The sequence below is a fragment of the Pimephales promelas genome, chromosome 7 (assembly GCF_988280905.1).
Source record: "Pimephales promelas chromosome 7, fPimPro1.hap1.1, whole genome shotgun sequence".
Taxonomy (NCBI): Eukaryota; Metazoa; Chordata; class Actinopteri; order Cypriniformes; family Leuciscidae; genus Pimephales; species Pimephales promelas.
Window position 1 is genome coordinate 25,697,026 of NC_142775.1, and position 18,685 is coordinate 25,715,710.

At 38.3% G+C, this 18,685-nt stretch overlaps 1 protein-coding gene across 4 annotated transcripts in view; it reads right to left on the reverse strand.

The window, feature by feature from the left end:
- dgkg (diacylglycerol kinase, gamma) overlaps positions 1–18,685 on the reverse strand; it is a 113,175-nt gene that overhangs the window by 79,974 nt on the left and 14,516 nt on the right. For 3 of the 4 annotated variants that reach the window (XM_089133268.1, XM_089133267.1, XM_089133265.1), the window contains exons 1-2: positions 15,132–18,222; positions 92–440 (exon numbers count right to left, since the gene is read on the reverse strand). In XM_089133268.1, coding sequence (XP_088989394.1) covers positions 92–152 — 61 coding nt within the window. In that variant the 5' untranslated portion in view covers positions 153–440; positions 15,132–18,222. Of the gene's footprint in view, positions 1–91; positions 441–15,131; positions 18,223–18,685 lie in introns of those variants that run through there. The other variant, XM_089133266.1, reaches the window with a different exon arrangement.

Sequence of the window (18,685 nt, forward strand, 5' to 3'; positions counted from 1 at the left end):
TCCATTCTTATCCACCTAAAGCAGCCCCAAAATCAATTCCAATCAACCTGCCAGAGTTTAGAGGAGAGGCTTCTTGTGCTCAGATACTCACACTCACTGTACTGCTGCAGCTGGGAGAATTCGGCTGGGCTCAGACACACCCAGTCTCCCATCTCGCTGATCAGAGCGCTTGCGGCAGGCTGAAGGAACCAAGCTGATTGTCCTCAGGTGAGGTATGAGAAAAAGATGGTATGATCTGGCGTGTTCATATTGTTTTCCTTTACGAGCAGATGGTGAATTTGCGTCCCTGATGAGAATTGGCGAAACAAGGGAGGGCGCAAGGACGAGGGCAGTGTGAAGGTGAGGCGCGTGGCGTGCCACCAGTCGTAGGAGTAGCTCTGCTGTGGTGAGATGACGGGTGCACAGGGATGAGCAACGGATGACCTATCAACCGGAGTTATCTATAGAGTAAGACAGAGAGAAAAAACAGATTTAATAACATCTCTAAGCTGACTTAAGGTTATTGACATGTCAAGCATTATTTATAATATATTTACTACTGATTCTAGCAAACAGACCAATGACAACAGAGCCCGTGTGACTATAATATCTCAATTGTTTCATCCTCGAGAGGAAATGGTGAGAACATGAATACTTTTGCTGAAGTCTTGCTTCTCTAGAAGTCTCACATGTGTCTCCTCAAGAGTGTTCTTCATCCACTTCATCCATCATTCTGGCCAATAATGCAATATATTTGATATCATATCACATGTAAATATATTAATATATAGCCTATATGGTTTTCACAACAATGACATAGAACCATTTTTAAACCTTTCAGTTCTTTCAATATTTTATTTTAACATAGAATTTATTACACAAACTTTTAGGCTACAAAGGTCATGATTTTTTTCAGATGCTGCATTTGAATTGCTATTTAGATATAGCCTGGCTAACGCCAGACCACGTATCATTGAGAATGAAATGTGGTCTGGAAACCACATGTTCATTTTCTCGTATTTGAGGTGTGGTTTACGAATGCCCAGAGTCGATTTATTGGGTGCTATGAATCTCTATCAAATGCGCCTGTACGTCAAATGCGCCTGTGCTCCCTCCCCGTTCTTTGATTGGTTCCCTATTTCAGGGGAACATTTGTTTCATGGTATCCAGACTGCCTAGCAGCGCGAATAAAATCGTGCTGCGGCAAGGCAGAATGGTGAAACCCAGGCGAATTTAGATATATTTATTGACCAAAACAGTTTGGTTACCAACATTCTTCAAAATATATTCTTTTTTTATGTTCCACAAAAAAAAAAGAAAAAAAAAAAGAAAGAAAGTCATACAGGTTTTAATCGACACAAGGGTGTATAAATGTAAACTAAAAGCATATAAAATAAATGCACACCTCAGATCACTTCCTCCTCACTCTTAACCATCTACTACTTGCTTTTATGTTTCGAAGCTATATTAGTTTATATATATATATATATATATATACTGTATATATATGAAGAGTTCAGATGCAAAAGCCTCTAAGTGCCATTTGAAATTTTCTTCTAAAATGATCATTTTTTATCAAGCTTGTATATTTAAGTTCAGTAATTTCACTTAAATGGCAAAGAAGATTACCTATTAATTGTCATTTAAGTGAAATTACTGAACTTAAATATACAAGTTTGATAAAAATCATCATTTTAGAAGAAAATTTCAAATGGCATTTAGAGGCTTTTGCATCTGAACTCTTCATATATACTGTATATAATTCTTAACATACAATTGATTTAATTAAATGTTTTAATTTATAATTATTTTAAAAAGTATTTATAATTACATATATGTAACTAAATAAAAACGAATTAAATAAAATAATTAAAGTTGGTAAACTAATTAATTAATAAGAAACAAAAGTAATCAAGAATTGTTTTGGAATCAATTTTTGATCGTGATTTGTGAGGTGCCTAAAGATTCCCACCCTTAATAAATATGAGACAAAAACTCATAGAGGGTCCCTGATTTTTAGAGGTATATTCTAACTGCATTCTATAGGCACCATCATGCAGTGAGTTGTATCATGTTCGTCACCAATCATCTAGGCCTATATGAATGATGACCTAGTTCAGGGGTGATGCTGGTGTGTTAAATGCATTCAATTATTTAAATGTATATATATTTTTTTAAATTAACGTTAAATCAGCAGCCTTTATATATATATATATATATATATATATATATATACTGTATATTTTTGAAATACATATCATATTAGATAGATTTCAAACTTTTAGCTAAATTTGAGCTAGTCAATCTTGAAGACCCCTGCTTTCAGTTTCAGACGAATTTGAAAGATAGCATCTGCAATAATTCTCTCACTTGTTTCCATTCAAGAAATTTCACAACAAACATATAAAACAAGATTTAGGCTTGAAACACAATTGAGAACAACAGTAAGCCTCGTGGGATGTCAAAAAACAACCTCTGACCAATAAAATTTACTTAAAAATAAGGATGTATCTCCTTTTGTTTTTGACAAGGTGTAGAGCTCATGCAGTATGCTGTCTTTGCCTTCAGTTGGACATTGTCTTCGCTCCAGTACACCCAGTTAAAACAACATAGCATTGCTCCTCCATATAGCTCTGAGTTCAAACGGCCACTCAGCAAATGACTCACATGGGCTTGGCCTGCCTCTGTGCTCAGTGACACACCAATCAATGTCCCTCACTCTCTCTCTCTGCTGAATAATCTCTTTCTGTCTCTATTTCTCTCTAGCTTTGTCTCCCTCCCTGTTCTGACACTCCCGAAGAGTTTAAGCAGAACGAAAAATCAACAGCACTTTGCCAGCACATTCACAAGGAGGGAAGATATAGACATAAAATCTGTGAGAGGAGCCGGCGCATGAGAAACTGCCATGATGAGAAGAGACAAGAGTAAAAAGACAAAAATCAATGGAGTTGATAGGGCTGCCATGAGTTACAGCATGCCAGGGAGTAAGTTCATTCCCACTGGTTTAAAAAGCACAGAGCGATGTGTGATGTTTGTTGTACATAGAAAAGAGTTTAAGCACGAGGGAGGACGAAGACAAGAAGTATAAAATAGCCTACACAACGTGTAAAAAAATATATTACCTTAAAGCTAAGGTTTTTTATATATATATATATATATATATATATATATATATATCTCAATGGTCTAACCATAAAATTAAGTAATATTAGGTGTTTCATGATGTCATGCACCCTGAAGAATATTTACCACAATACGTTATAGAGTTTGCAATAGAGAAGCACCGGTTGACCGACCATAAATGGGAACCGGCCACTTTCGTCTGGTTCTGGAGCAAAAATCGCCTGGTTCTGATTTATGGTCAGTCAACCGGTTTCATTTTTGGCCGATCTCTATTGCAGACTTGCACACAAACTGCATTGCAACCATTTCTCAAAATGTCATTTGTATGGAAATATTAACATGACGTTAACACAGGCCAAAGATGCAAAGAAGTGAACAACACAGATCTAATACTGTACCAGGCACAGCAAACTAACTGGGAGGAGACTGACTCTCTTCAAAAAAGTTCAATGACATTATCTTTTCCTCTTACGCTGCTTTGTGTACAGCGGTACCGAAAAAACCTCTGCTGTTCCATAAGTGCCACCTACTGTCATATAGTGAATTTGCATTTTCATTTAGTCCATCTGCTGTTTTTGTTTTGTGCAAGTGTAGCTTAATTTCACAAAACTAAAGTCAGACCATTTTGTTTTTGCTTTAAATCTAGAAATGAAACAATCTAATTATAATCAAATACAACTGGTCATGGTACCTGTGTGTATTTTTGTTTGGATTGTGATAAAAATGCAGTGGTTCCCTCTCATTTCAAATGGCTACAGATATTTTATGTTTAATTGTTGTCATGTGGCATTTAAACGATGCCCAATTGGCACTAAGGGGCCTAAAGTGTGCCAAAAAATCATCCCCCACACCATTACACCACCACCAGCAGCCTGCACAGTGGTAACAAGGCATGATGGATCCATGTTCTCATTCTGTTTACGCCAAATTCTGACTCTATGACTTGATGCAGCGCTGACTCCACGTGACTGTGACATATGCCATCAAAGTACCGCAAGAGCGTTTCGAGAGTAGCCGGAGGACTCAGCCAGCGCAGTTTCTCAAGAGCGGCTGCACAAGCTCTGACGATGTCACAGCTGTTCCACGATTCGCCGAATTTAACGCATGACAACGATCACGTGCGTTTCGTGTTTATTCTCATACATTTAGTTCCACTAAAGCTCACAAATCAGTTTTTTTTATAACAGTAAACACAACGCATTCTCACCCCAAGGCGTCACCTTTGACCATGCTTCAATATTTGACGTTTTAGGCGCCCTTTAGCGTCACTTACATGACGCGATCCTATGGCGTCATCTAACTGACGCTAAAGGAAAGCGTCAGTTAGAGGACGCGGTTAGGTTTAGGTCTGGGGTAGGGGTAGGGTACACGCGATCCTAGGGCGTCATCTAACTGACGCTAAAGGGCGCCTAAAGCGTCAGATATTGAAGCATGGTCAAATGCTTCCCAAGGCGTCAGTTAGGTGACGCCTTGGGGGTGAGAATGGGCTGGTAAACAATCTTTTCATGTAGTCGCAATGTTATATTGTGTCATGTTTATCAAAAATAAAATTGATTAAAAAACATTCCCAGATAGCAAACTGACATTGAATCAACGTGGAAATATGACATCGAAACAACGTTGATCTGACATTGTTTTGCTCATCGAATTAACGTTGAACCAACGTCAGACGCGTCATTCTTTCAAAATCAACTTGAAATCAACGCGTTGTTTCAACGTTATGAAAGCAAACCGATTTTCAATTTTCATTTAGCTTTGAAGAATACCGCGTCTGACGTTGGTTCAACGTTAATTCGATGAGCAAAATCAACGTTGTTTCAATGTCATGAGAGACGTCGTTTCCACGTTGATTCAATGTCAGTTTGCTGTCTGGGTTGACTCCACGTCATTGAAATATAGGCTTATTTTGAACTTTATTCTAGTTCAAACAGATGCTGTATGAAGCAGTAACCTTTTGAATAAAAATGTGTCTGAAATATCTGTTTATTTGCCAAATGTTGCATTTACTTCACTTAAGCTATGGTAAAGCATGCAAACACCACGTGAGCACCGCGGTAACTACGGGAACCAGAAAAGTGTCCGACTTCACGTCTCCGTTTGCAGCTATTTACCATTAAAATTAATAAAAAACTAAAATTTCTTCATTGCAAATGACTGTAATAGGAATTTGCGATGAATTCAGGTAAATTCAGTTCTGTGGAAAACATTGTAAAAGCACAAAGGAAGCAAAAACTGATAAACTATAAGTGGATGATTGAGAACGAAAATATGGCAATCAGTTGTAGATAAAGATAAAGATTTTGGCGTAGGTGCTGGTATAACTGTATGGAAACACACAGTAAAGCAGAGATTATCACTGTGTGGAATCTTGCCAGTTACTCTAAAGTCTCAAAATGATCCATCCAACCCAACTAAACTCTCCACATTGACATCTATTATTGAACATTCTTGAGGACAGTGACGATTGTAACGTGTATGTTCAGTTTTGGAGTCTGAGTAGTTAGTTTAATTAGTTATATCACACCCGTTACCGTTCAAACTAATTACTCACATGTATTTAAGCCTTGACCCCCGGTTTAACAGACCAGGCATAGCCTAGACCTAGACTAAAATGCGTTACTGAGCTGTTTTAACTTCTGTCCGGTTTCAGACAAAAAATACTACATTTAAGTTTTTTTGTGTTCAGTTTATTGAATTTAAAAATAACGATCCATAAAGTTACATGCCACTCCTGCATAAAAAACACATCCGCAGAACTAAGGAAACAGGATACTAATTGAAACACTGCTTCAAATTAAGTTTGATTATCGATGATTATCTCTATATAATTAAATGATCAATCCAATCATGCAACCCTGTCTGGTAATAAAAAGACAAATAAGTCAGTGATAACTCATCCAAACCCTGACATGACTGTGTACCGTATAAACACCTTACATATCTATTAATAAGAGAATTCATATGAGACATCATACATTTCCCCCCATAATTCTGATTTACTGATTCATAACCAAGGACGTGATTTCTGTTACCATCTGTGACTTCAAAGTGAATTTGTTTTCCCCTTGTGGAACATTTCACATAGAGACCAAAATAGAACTGAACTATTCCTATGGGAAAAGGCCCAAAAGTATTAACTTGGTTTAATAAAAAAGTGGATTACACACATTATATTTGATTCCCAGAATTAAACTCTCCTTTCGGCTTGCCAAACATGATATCAATAACACGGTCTAGGATAAATAATATAGAAACTTGTCATAATTGTACTGAGCCACTTTATAAATATGTGTCAAATTAGCACAACATAGAACATCACAGCCAACAAAAAGGTTTGGTTTGAGTCCAAGTACTTTAGTGAGAGGCTTGTATTTCTGCCCACCCTTAAAGTAAGTACTTTTCCACATTTGAATTCACAGTTTAGCAAAGGTTGTTCACAATCTGCAAGTCAGGATTAAAACAACCGAACTTATATTATATGTCACAAAGCTTGAGAGAGTTCATAGTGAATTTAAAACATCCTGCTCAGGGGAAGAGGCTCCGATTTTACTACAAAATGTGATTCTTGAGATTTTTAATTGTTACCATGAAAAATGTATTTTTAAATGCTTGTGAAATGTTTATAAAATGATTAATACAGTACAATAAAATAGTAACCGTCTTTTTACACTGTTACAGTATGTTCATTCAGTATTGATCATCCACATTACCTTCACAGATATTTTAAGTCCTCTTTGGTTGTATTTGTTTTATTGTTGATAATGTGTTTCTTTGCTGTTTGTATTTAAAGATATTTCGTTTATAATATAATAATAATAATAATAAAAAATGAGTACATCATTTATTATTAACTTCTTAAAATTATTTTAAAGAGTAGCCAACTTTTATAATATATTTTTTTAATTATTAAATATTTTAAGACTTAAACAGACATCAATCAAAAGCCAAATTTTATAAAATTCCAAAATACTTGCTACTAAATAAAAATTGCAATACATATCATATGAGAAGAATGAGCTAAATATTGTTGTAATATAGAATTGCAAGGTCTATGGCAATTATCAGTCCTAAAAGTAATATGGTCCAATTTTCATGACCACTGAAATAATACTTCAGATGTTGATTTCCCGGTTCAAAAATTGCTATTTATCTAAAGACTAAAGCACCATGGGGTCTTGTTTAAAGAATGAGATCATGTTACTGTGGTGTCTCAAACAGACAGGCTGAAAATTTAGTTTTATCGAGGTGCCATAATTTCCTGCTGCTAGAACACTGTAAGAATCAAATCCACCAGCTCCATCCTTATGAAAGGAGACGTGCCATACTGAGTGATAAAAGGTGGGAAACGAGAGGTAGAGTCAAGGTGAAAAAATAAAATAAACGAGAGAAGACAGACACTATAAACACATAAACGTCTTCTATAAAGATACAAGGTTTGTGGTAAAGGATTTAATTCTAGTATCACCAGAAGAAGGAAAATATTTTTGATCCTCCCACCATGCAAACTACCTTTCACTTTTCTCCATTCCGTACGGTTAGAAAAACACTTCTTCATGTGAGGGTTTCCCTCAGCACTCATAATATTTTTCTCCTACTAACAATGTAAGCTATCCATAAGATATTACTGTCAAGGGCAGAATTCACTAATAGGTTAAGGGAATGTGTACATTAAAGGAAGGATCGAGAGACAAAGTTAATGGCTGTATTGTGCAAAAGTGTGTGCTTGTGTGTGTGTGTGTTTAATGGGCTGCTCGAGCCACGTGCTGATCAACAGGATGGGGCCTCCCCTCTGCGTAGAGAGGGATTCTGTTTGCTCAGACAGTTGCCTGGCAACCTGACGTCATAAGTTTGCAGCAAGGAGATGAAATGAAAGCGGTAATGGGTTTGTGTGTATCAGTGTGTGTGTGTGTGTACATCAGTGCTTTATGGGATGTGTTTGTACCAGTCCACAAGAAAGCAAAACATAATGAAACATCATTCTCTTATTTCGTTAAATCGGATGCATGTAAACATAAAATATGTAATAAAATGAGAAGTACACAACACCCACATTTCATAAGGTAAACTGATTTCAAATTTTTCCATTTATGTCAATAAAAAATCTTACTGGACCAGGTCCAGTACACTACATGAATATATATATAATAAACGATGGACAACTTACTGTAGATGTTTAAAAACAAATCATTAATGACATGAAGGTTTATACATCTAACTAAATTCTTATGTGTAAATCAATAGTTTGGAAAATAAAAGATTCCACTATCCATATATGAAATGGTCTCTAGATTGACTCCTGTCTTTAGACACCATATATTACTGAGCTTGTCAGAGCTGTGGTGCTTAGAGCTCGGGACACATACAGGAGCTGGTGGTTCATGGGAAACCAGTTCCATGTCCTGAACCCATTCACCCTTTCTCAGCCCAATATTCCAGTCAACACTAAACAACTATCCCAAAAAAAAAAAAAAAAATGTGAAAACTGCCCCCAAAATTAAGCCTGTTCCATTTTATTGCACTAGTTACATTTTAAACTCCGTGGTTTGATTTCTATTTATATTGTGGCATATTCGAAATATTTTGATCTGAACTCAACTATTTTTCTGCTTGTCCAATCAGTCTTGTGTTACTAGCCCTACAACAAAAGTAATACATTTTAATTTTAGCAGCATAATTGATGCATCAGGGAAAGGTTTTGTTTCATAATTTATAATACTGATTAGACAACAGAAAATGTTTTTTTTGCAGTAATAACTGTAATTCATACAATGCTTCCAAGTCTATCACACATCATTTTCATCATTTACCGATGAGCGCCTCCTGCATGCTGCATTGGTCTCGTATCTCTCACAGAGGAGCTTTGGACGCATACAAGAAGGAGCGACAACAGTAATGGACGACAGAGGACTAGGCCTAGACTTTATATTGTGTTTTGTCATTTTGCACTTGACCTACTTATGTACTGCTCATCTCCTGTCTCCCTCTCTCCTGTTGTGGATCTCGATGAACACGTGCCCCTTGCTACAACAGTATTTCAGAAAGCTATGATGTCATGAATTTTTAGCAGCTGTTACTCCTTCAGAAATCATTCTAATTTTTTGATTCAATGCTCAAGAAACATGTCTTATTATACACGTTGAAAACATTGTGTTAATATTTTTGTGGAAACCATGCAACATTTCTTTGTTTTTCTTCAAGATTTTTGGATGAACAGAAAGTTCAAAGGAACAGCATTTATTTGAAATACAAATCTTTGTAACATAAATGTCTTTACTGTTGATCAATTTAATAAACCCTTGCTGAATTAAAGTATTAATCTTAAAAAAAAAATCTACAGTGTACAATAAATCAAAGAATGTAAAATCTTTATGTTTTCAGGGCATAAACATGACCAATGAACACAAGATGTAGTAAAATGCACTGTTCGACCAATATGTTTGAAATCTCTGTCACGCTGAACCCTTACTGTTGAACCCTGGAGGTGTTTTTTCTCTAACTTCCTCTAGATCTGCAGCAGGAACAGGGTCTAGACTGGGACAGAGCATGTTGTCCAGCAAAAGGATTGTACAGTGAACACAGATCTTATCCAGAGATATTTTGCCTTAGTGCCATTAAACAGTATGAGCATCATTATTCTCTCTCTCCATCTGCTCGCTCATGTCTAGAAAGTGAAGCAATGCATGTACCCTATTTCATTTGCCTCTCTGTCTCCAACTGACACTCCATTATCCTCCAGCCCTGGAGTATTTATACCATTCCCTCACATCTATATTATCTTTCTCTCCATTTCTCTCTCTTCCTCCCCCACTTTTCTCCAAACTACTTGCTCGGTCCATGATTCATCTCCTTTTCATGTAGAATTTATGAGACCATTCTTTAACATGTACCTCTTTACCTGACCCTTTCTCAGATCCATTATTAAACTCTTTCTACATAGCCCACAGATAGTTTCACTATGTAGTACTGGGGAAGGTGAAAACTATTTACACTGTGCCTTTGTAATGTGGGTGCAACTGACATAACAGTTTCAGCATGACAGAGATGTGATGGACTCCTGCACAGCCCACAATGGAAAAGAACTTCACGGATCAAAAAGTAGCGGAAAGATAAACCGAAATCTCAGCGATCGTCGGTTGAGCTTTGATAGCGCTATAGTATGAGCAACTTTCTCTTATTTCCTGCCCTGTTTATAACATCCCTTCCCACTCTGCCCCAGACACAGAGTTTCCAGTAACATTATCAATCATTTCGACCATTCAGTAAAGTACCAAAGGAAATTATTATTAACGTAATTAGCAATAAAAATCCACTTGCATCCGCCTTCTTTAAGTCCTGTCATGACCTTCCTCCCACTGAACATGAAATGTTTTAACAAAAATCAAACAGTGAGCTGATATTATATTCATTGCCAAATAGATATTTCATGAAAGTCTTACTCATCAGCAGACTAAGCTATCTGAATCATTGCTGTAAATATCTCTGTATAATTTATAATTGAAGAGTTCAGATGCAAAAGCCTCTAAATGCCATTTGAAATTTTCTTCTTTAATGATGATTTTTATCAAACTTGTATATTTAAGTTCAGTAATTTCACCTAAATAACAATTAATAGGTAATTATCATTGCCATTTAAGTGAAATTACTGAACTTAAATATACAAGTTTGTTAAAAATCATCATTAAAGAGGAAAATTTCAAATGGCATTTAGAGGCTTTTGCATCTGAACTCTTCAATTGGTTATACATTCAACTTTTGTGTTTCCATTCATTAGGTTTTAAGTGTCTTTCATGCAAAGATGCCTCTAAAACATTAACTCTAAGCCATTGCAACACATTCTCACCCCAAGGCGTCACCTTTGACCATGCTTCAATATTTGACGTTTTAGGCGCCCTTTAGCGTCACTTACATGACGCGATCCTACGGCGTCACCTGACTGACGCTAAAGGAAAGCGTCTGTTAGAGGACGCGGTTAGGTTTAGGTGTGGGGTGGGGGTAGGGTACACACGATCCTAGGGCGCCATCTAACTGACGCTAAAGGGCGCCTAAAGCGTCAGATATTGAAGCGTGGTCAAATGCTTCCCAAGGCGTCAGTTAGGTGACGCCTTGGGGTGAGAATGGGCTGGCCATGCAGTAACTCTCAAAACATACATAAAATACAGGAGGATCATACAATGTCTATAAACAAAGACAAATTTACATCTCACATTAATGAATTTTAGTGAGATGCTTAATGCATGCAACAATAAGGAACTCGAAGTGAAGTACTACTGCATTATCATGTGAAATTATCCAGATCTACAAGCCTCTCAGTCCACATGCTTGACACTTTAAATGCCTTATGCTTTTTCACAGAATCATCAAAATCCCAGCTTCCATAAACACAGACTGCTCTTAAACAGCATGGCTGGGCCGCAGGAGTCACAGTCCATTCAGTGCCAACAGCAGTGCTACCATGTGCAGTCCGTTTCACTAACCCACACCCAGCTTGTCACAGTCTTGACTTTGATAAGGTATGGTGTAATATTTTTGTAATATTCTCAACAGAATAACTCAACAGATCTCTGTGGTCTGGCGTGCAGCCGGAAGAACGAGCTCTGACAGTGGATGAGAGTGGCAGCTAAAGATGTCACATTATCAAGGGATGAGGCTGGAAGGGACCTGATAATGCCATTTCAATGACAGGAACTGCTGGCCTTTCACATGAAATTCCCAGATGTGCTTAGAAAGAAATAAGAAGGGTCAAAAAATTAGCAAGTTGCAACTTGAGTTTATGCATATGCAGTATGTGGTTGTATATTTCAACCTGATGTTACTTGTGCTTACACAACTATACTGATGTATGTTCAAGAACTTAAAAGCAATTTATATTTCGCCACACATATTAATAGATTACAACATTCGCAATGTGTGCATGAGAAACGTAGGTGTAATTAGGTGTTGTTGTGTGTAGCACACTGAATTAAAAAAAGCCATGAAATTTATTTATCAACATGATCTTTTGTTGTTTTTATGAAACAACATACTGCTAAATGACTAAATGTAAATGTAAAAACACTATTGCAGCAAACTACTCAACTTTTGCTTGAAACAATCAAATTAGCAATTATAGTTGTCAATGACACACTCTTGACAGCCATTTTATAATCAGATATAACCTACAGATCCATCAGGGAATAATAACTTCTGTCACAGGAATGCTTCTCATACTTTCAATATATTTAGTTTTTTTTTTTTTTTGTAATGCATAAAGTTTTGTTTGAAATATAATTTTTCCTTATTTATGCCATGTTATAATATTTAAACAGCAATTTCCTTTTTCATGTTTAATCTTATACATTTACTTTCTAATAACTCATTAATTGAGAAAATACAGCATTTGTACTTTTAATAATTCATTTTAACACCAAATTTAACCTTTGACTGACTGCTGAAGAAAATGGTGGAAAAACTTGGTGATCAGTTCAGTATTATTTTAATATTATTTATACAGTATTTAAGTATTAAAGTAATTTAATTAAATATTTGTATTTGACACAATTGAAAAAACAGCTCATGAAAAATGGGGCCAAAAACAAAAGTGTTGCATACATAAATTTGTTCAGTGAACATTGTACCTATTTTTCAATGTAAGTACATAGTACTTAAAGTCACTTAATATAGAGTGGGACCTTTTACTTTATTTAGAATTAAAATATACACTTTATCTAATAAATTCATACACATTTTTTATTGGCATGATATAACATTTTCTCTTACAACTCAACGTTTTCAGCTATGAGTATGAATATCTATATATAGCAGGACTCATGCTCTGTCCACAAACCAGCGGCCCAGCCCCTTTTATAATTTAAGGCCACAGAAGAGCTGCAGAAGGAACGGTGGAACAAATCAGAAAGAATAAAAGGTAAGTATCTAACACACTGCTTAAGTAGAAATATTGTCTGATTGTTAGATGCACTGAGGGCATTTAGGCATGGATCTTCTTCTGGGTCTGTTTAGGCATTGCTGTCTGGGTAAAGATTTTTTTTTTTTTTTTTTCCTATTGATTTCACAGAAGCAGAATCGGCGTAGCATGTCCAGGCCTAAAGAGCAGACAGGAGCATTAACAGTAACTCCCAACTCAAAAGTGAAAATTGTGCTTACTTCATTGTTGTGATTCTAATGCATTTACATGACATGCCTTTTAGAGTTATCTTTTCTCACATCAAAAATAACTCTGAAAATGCTTTAAGTGCTTGTTCCCACAAAGCAATTCTTTACAATGTTCGCAAATATAATTACTTACAGCTGTATTTTATGCATTAGTAAAGTGTGTGACAGAACTGATATTTAACATGGTATCCTTAATGGTCCAAAGCAATATAATGGCTGATGAAACAGTACAAGGAAAGAGAATTTGCCATGCACTGTTGAAATAAAGCAATGGTAAATGGGCATGCATTTAAAGATTGCACCACGTCAGAAAATCTATATAAACAGTTTCTTTACAAAAAACTTTTTTTCTTTATCAAAAGTTTATATGATGTATAAATCAATTTAATTTAATGTTGGAGGCCGAACACCCATTCATTATTATTATTATTACTACTACTACTATTATTGATGTTGTTGTTGTTGTTGCAGGAACAATAAAGTAAATGACAATAACATGAAGTACCTACTTGGAAATAGGAAGAAGAAGAAAGACACCAATGTACAGAAATCCACTGCTTTGTAATGCGTGCCAACAATTATTCAAAATAAAACCACATGCTTAACTCCTTTATTATAGTTATTTAAAAAAGTTTCCCACTAACAGACACAGACCCTAACACAGACCCTCAGTGTGTCTCCCATTACGTGTACACATACTACATACATCAAGTAAGGACACCAGGACAAAACACTGTGCTTCTCTACCAGACAGAAACATATTCATCTACACAAGACCGGCATAGTAAAGATGAGAGACAAGCCAAAGAAAACAGTAAGAGTGTTTATTCAGGCTCTCCTTTATCGTAGACTACATTAAGATACTTTGTGGCTGACTGCTGCTTTTGACCTTGGTTAAAGTCTCATGAGCAATATTTTCTCTTTCTTTATATACTCAGTGTTTCTTTTTATAATGACTGAGAGCATGTCTAATTACTGAGTAAAACATTGCAAACATGCACAAAAGCATTCGGCATGCCCTCTCTGAAACCTGAAAACATGAATCGCGTCTTCAAGCAGCTATAGAGAAAAAGCTCAAAGCTTCTACCCATGAAAACACACACGCACACAACGTTCAAGCTGTTCCTGCTTCAGAGATCCTGTTGAGACATGAAAACCCAGTGCCTTTGGTGATTACATGATGAGCTTTAATTAAGCAAGCTGATTGGATATTTACCAGCATCTCCCGACCACATGATAGCACAGGTTTGTGAAGAGAATGAATCATCGCACACATCAAAATTGATTGCATTCCCTCACAACAGAGATTGTGGTCCACCCCAGGGCATTACGAAAGATGCCAAACAAACCCGGTCAAATAGTCGAGCTGAATTTCCCCCCATATCAAAAGAATCCATCCACAAGCCATCTATCCATCATCCAACTCTATTGATCTCTCAGCTGAATGTGAAATATAAACACTATCAGCACTCAGCTCTGACATGGCAGACAAACTATGACAATGTAGACAATAACAAAAGCACTAAGCAGGCAACATCCTACACGTGAACTCAACAAAGCACAGGAAACACCTAAAATCCCCCCCTGCAAGACGATGAAGATGGTGCAACTGAGAAAAAAAAACCTAAATCCACAGAAAGCACAGCAATTAATTTAGACTCACAAGTTAAGAAGCCTTGATAAATGTGCATGTTTTGGTGTGACAGTTTCTGATCTGCAGGCTTCCGTTGCTGACTGACGGAACCATAGAAAAAAAAACCATGGAGGAAAAAAAGGGTCACTGCCTAGGCAGACGGCATTTATCGGTACGTGCACAGAGAAAACACATGAGAGCGCAGAGAACAGATGTGCGTGAGAGAAAGAAAGACAAATCTTACCCTATACCTCTGCTTGTTCATGTGATGGTGCTCAGAGCACAGACTGCTCAAAACAAAATGCTTTTTTGAGCTCAGTCAGCGGCAGAAACGTCCCTCCCCTCCTCTATGAATTAATTAAACATTCTCTCTCTCTCTCTCTCTCCCTCTCTCTCTCTCTCTCTCTCTCTCTCTCTCTCTGCCTCTTGTGATTATCCTTCAGTGTTGCATGCAATGCACTCCTTTGGCTGTAGCAGATGAAAATGTCCCTGCACTTCTTTCTCTGACAGCCTGTTTACAGAGCGCTCTGCTGTCGTTCTGTCTCTCTCTCGCTCTCTCACTCTCACTCTGTACACACTCTCTCATCAACAGTGCAATATCAAAGTGCTTCTCATAGGACCAGCCCTCCCCCTTGCGAACAACGCTAACCACCACAGTTAGTGCCCCTTACTGTAAAGTGTCACCACAGAACCTAAAATTATTTCTGCTATAAAGCCTTTTTGGACATAAAAGAAATCATCTATGTTACGTATGGGTAACTCTCGTTCCCCAAGGAGGGAATGGAGATGTACATCAGAAGCAATTCTGATGAATGGGGATCTCACTTGAGAGCCTATCTACTTTGAGTGCAACTAAACGAGCCAATGCACATTGGCATACGATAATTCGTGAGCTTAGAATTATAAGGTTCTATCTCCGTTTAGGGTAGTTCTGAGATATTGAGCATCAAAGTTTTTACATCCCAGCTGGCAAAACTGTTATGTAGTATAATCTTCTATTATAGCTTTATCTATTAATCTTTTTTTTTTTTTTTACAAAAATAACACCACACAGGCATTAATAAACACCCAATGGATCAGATTATGTCAAAAACTCAATTTCGACCAAAAGTGGAGATAGAACCTTATAATTCTAAGCTCACGAATTGCACTAGCTGCTGTGCATTGCGACTTGAACATCTAATGGTCCTTCGTGCTACAGGCCACTGGGGGACACTGAGATTATAGAATCTACCAAATGTGTTAGGTGTTGCCAATCCGGCAGCTCTACATTTATCTGTCAGCAAAGACCCTTGAGTCAGCACCCAGGAGGAAGCAACACTTCTAGTTGAGTGTGCTCGCAAGCCGAACGGGCAATATGCCTAGGAAACTAGCATCCACTATCCAGTGGGCTAACCTCTGCATGGAGACAACCTTTCTCTTCTTCTGGCCTCTGTAACAGACAAAGAGCTGTGTCCAGCGAGGTATACGCAACCAGGACGTTCCCTTTCAGTCGAGAACGTCAGACACAGTCGATGTCCACTGAATGGGGATAACCACTGAACAAGCCACTATCTTCCACCTTAGGAAGCTGACACCTTCCAGTGCCTAGACAAAAGCCTTGAGATCCCCCCACATTTTTTTATTTATTTATTTATTTATTGGCAGGATTTAAGGCGGGAAAGGACAGAGCTTAGGCCAGGAAAGTCCCCGCTGTTCTTACAGGACCACTGGGAAAGCGTTCCCTCTACAAGGAAGGAAGGGATGCTGCGGAAGCCACATCCTGCCGGAAGGGATGCGACCTGAAGAATACATATATGAACTGGGTGGATGACCGGACAGTACGACATATGGAATCTCACTGGGGTGGCTCCAGCCTAATACAGGGGGAGCAATCAATCGGACAGTGATGTCTCTGCCAAGGGAAGACATGGGTTCGCTGCAGGGAGCAGTACCTTGGAAGAATACACATATGGGATCGCCATTAGGGATCACAGCATATGGACCCAGCCTAAGACAGGTTCCATTAGTGCATACAAGTGATAGGCCTGCCTTCAGACGTTCCTGCCGAAGGGTATGGAGGAACTCAACAGGGTTCGGCAAAAAAGGGGAACTCAACTGGAACAAAAATTGTGCATATAACCAGTCCATAGGAGGGGAATGGCACAGCAAGCTGACTCAATGACCTGGGCTTACAGTGAAACTGGCTTCATGTGAAGGGAGCCCACAGGAAGCAGCGGTTCGACTAAGGTGTCACCCAGTCCCCAACTCACGAATATCTGTCAGCGAACCACTCTTTGTCAATGCCTAGGCGAGAGCACACACTCATTTGAGAGGAGCTCACCACCTAAGTGGACATGTGCATCTCAGGAATTTCACCAAGATGAAGGCAGCCACAATTTCAGTGGGCCAACCTCACTTGGAAACAGCCTCCCCTCTCTGCTGATTTCGTTACAGATAAGAGCTGGTCTGAGGTCCTAAGGCTTGCGTTCTGTGCACCCACAATGAAGCGGACGAACAGAGAAAGGCAGGGATGGAAAAATACAGCAAATCGCACCGGCGCATTTGTCGAAGACCAGAGGGTTAACTTTAGCCTATCCATCAATCTTCTTCCACTTATCCAGGGCCTGGGTCGAGGGGGCAGCAGTCTAGGCAGAGATGCCTAGACTTCTCTGTCACTAGACACTTTCTCCAGCTCTTCCGTGTGGACACCGAGGCATTCCCAGGCCAGCCGGGAGACATAGTACCTTCACCGTGTCCTAGGTCTTCCCTGGGGTTTCCTTCCAGTAGGACGTGCCCGGAACACCTTCCCGGGAAGGTGTCCAAGAGGCATCTGGAACAGATGCCGGAGACACCTCAGCTGACCCCTCTCGATGTAGAGGAGCAGATGTAGATGAGTTCACTGTACTAAAATTGCCCCCACAGTCACCAGATCTCGACCTAATAGAGCATATGGATGTGGTGGAACGGGAGCTTCGTGCCATGGATGTGCATCCCACAAATCTCCATCAACTGCGAGATGCTATCAAAATGGGCCAAATTTAAAAAAAAAATGCTTTCAGCACCTTGTTGAATCAATGCCATGTAGAATTAAGGCAGTTCTGAAGGCAAAAGGCGGTCAAAAACAGTATTAGTATGATGTTCTTAATAATTCTTTAGGTGAGTGTATGTCTATGTCTAGGCCTATTTAGAGTGCTGAGATGTTACGATTTTACAGAGGACTTATTTTATTTCTTTGTTCCAACTTCCAAGTGGTCTATAGCCTATGTTAGTCATGAATAAATTATGTTAAAAATGTATTTAAATGACTCATTCTTGACAAAAGGCAAAAGAGCTGTGTGTGCGCACATTTGAATAATGTCGGTCTGTAAACTGTTTTTTTTTTTTTTTTTTTTTAAAAGCTGTGAATCAAAATGTACTTGTCAGGTTCTTGGCTCTAAATTTTAAGGCCTGATTATAGCTCTATCCCCTCGGCCAGGGAATAAAACATCTGGCGTTATCATCTTGAATGGGAACTTGTGCAGGGCCCGATTCAAGGTTCGCAGGTCCAAGATCAGTCCTAACCCACCACCTTTCTTGGGTATAATGAAGTAGGGGCTGTAGAACCCTGTCCCCATACTGGCTGGTGGGACTAGCTCGATCACGTCTTTCGACCAGTAGGAGATTGATCCCTGCCCGCAAGACAGAACTGAATTTGGGTAGGCGCCGGGCGAACTGATCGCTGCCATCTGTACCCTCGTGACTCAGAGATGAAAGAAATTGCTCTTTTATTGAAAAGGTGGGTACCACTGGACTCTGGGGAGCCAATAAGAACAGTTC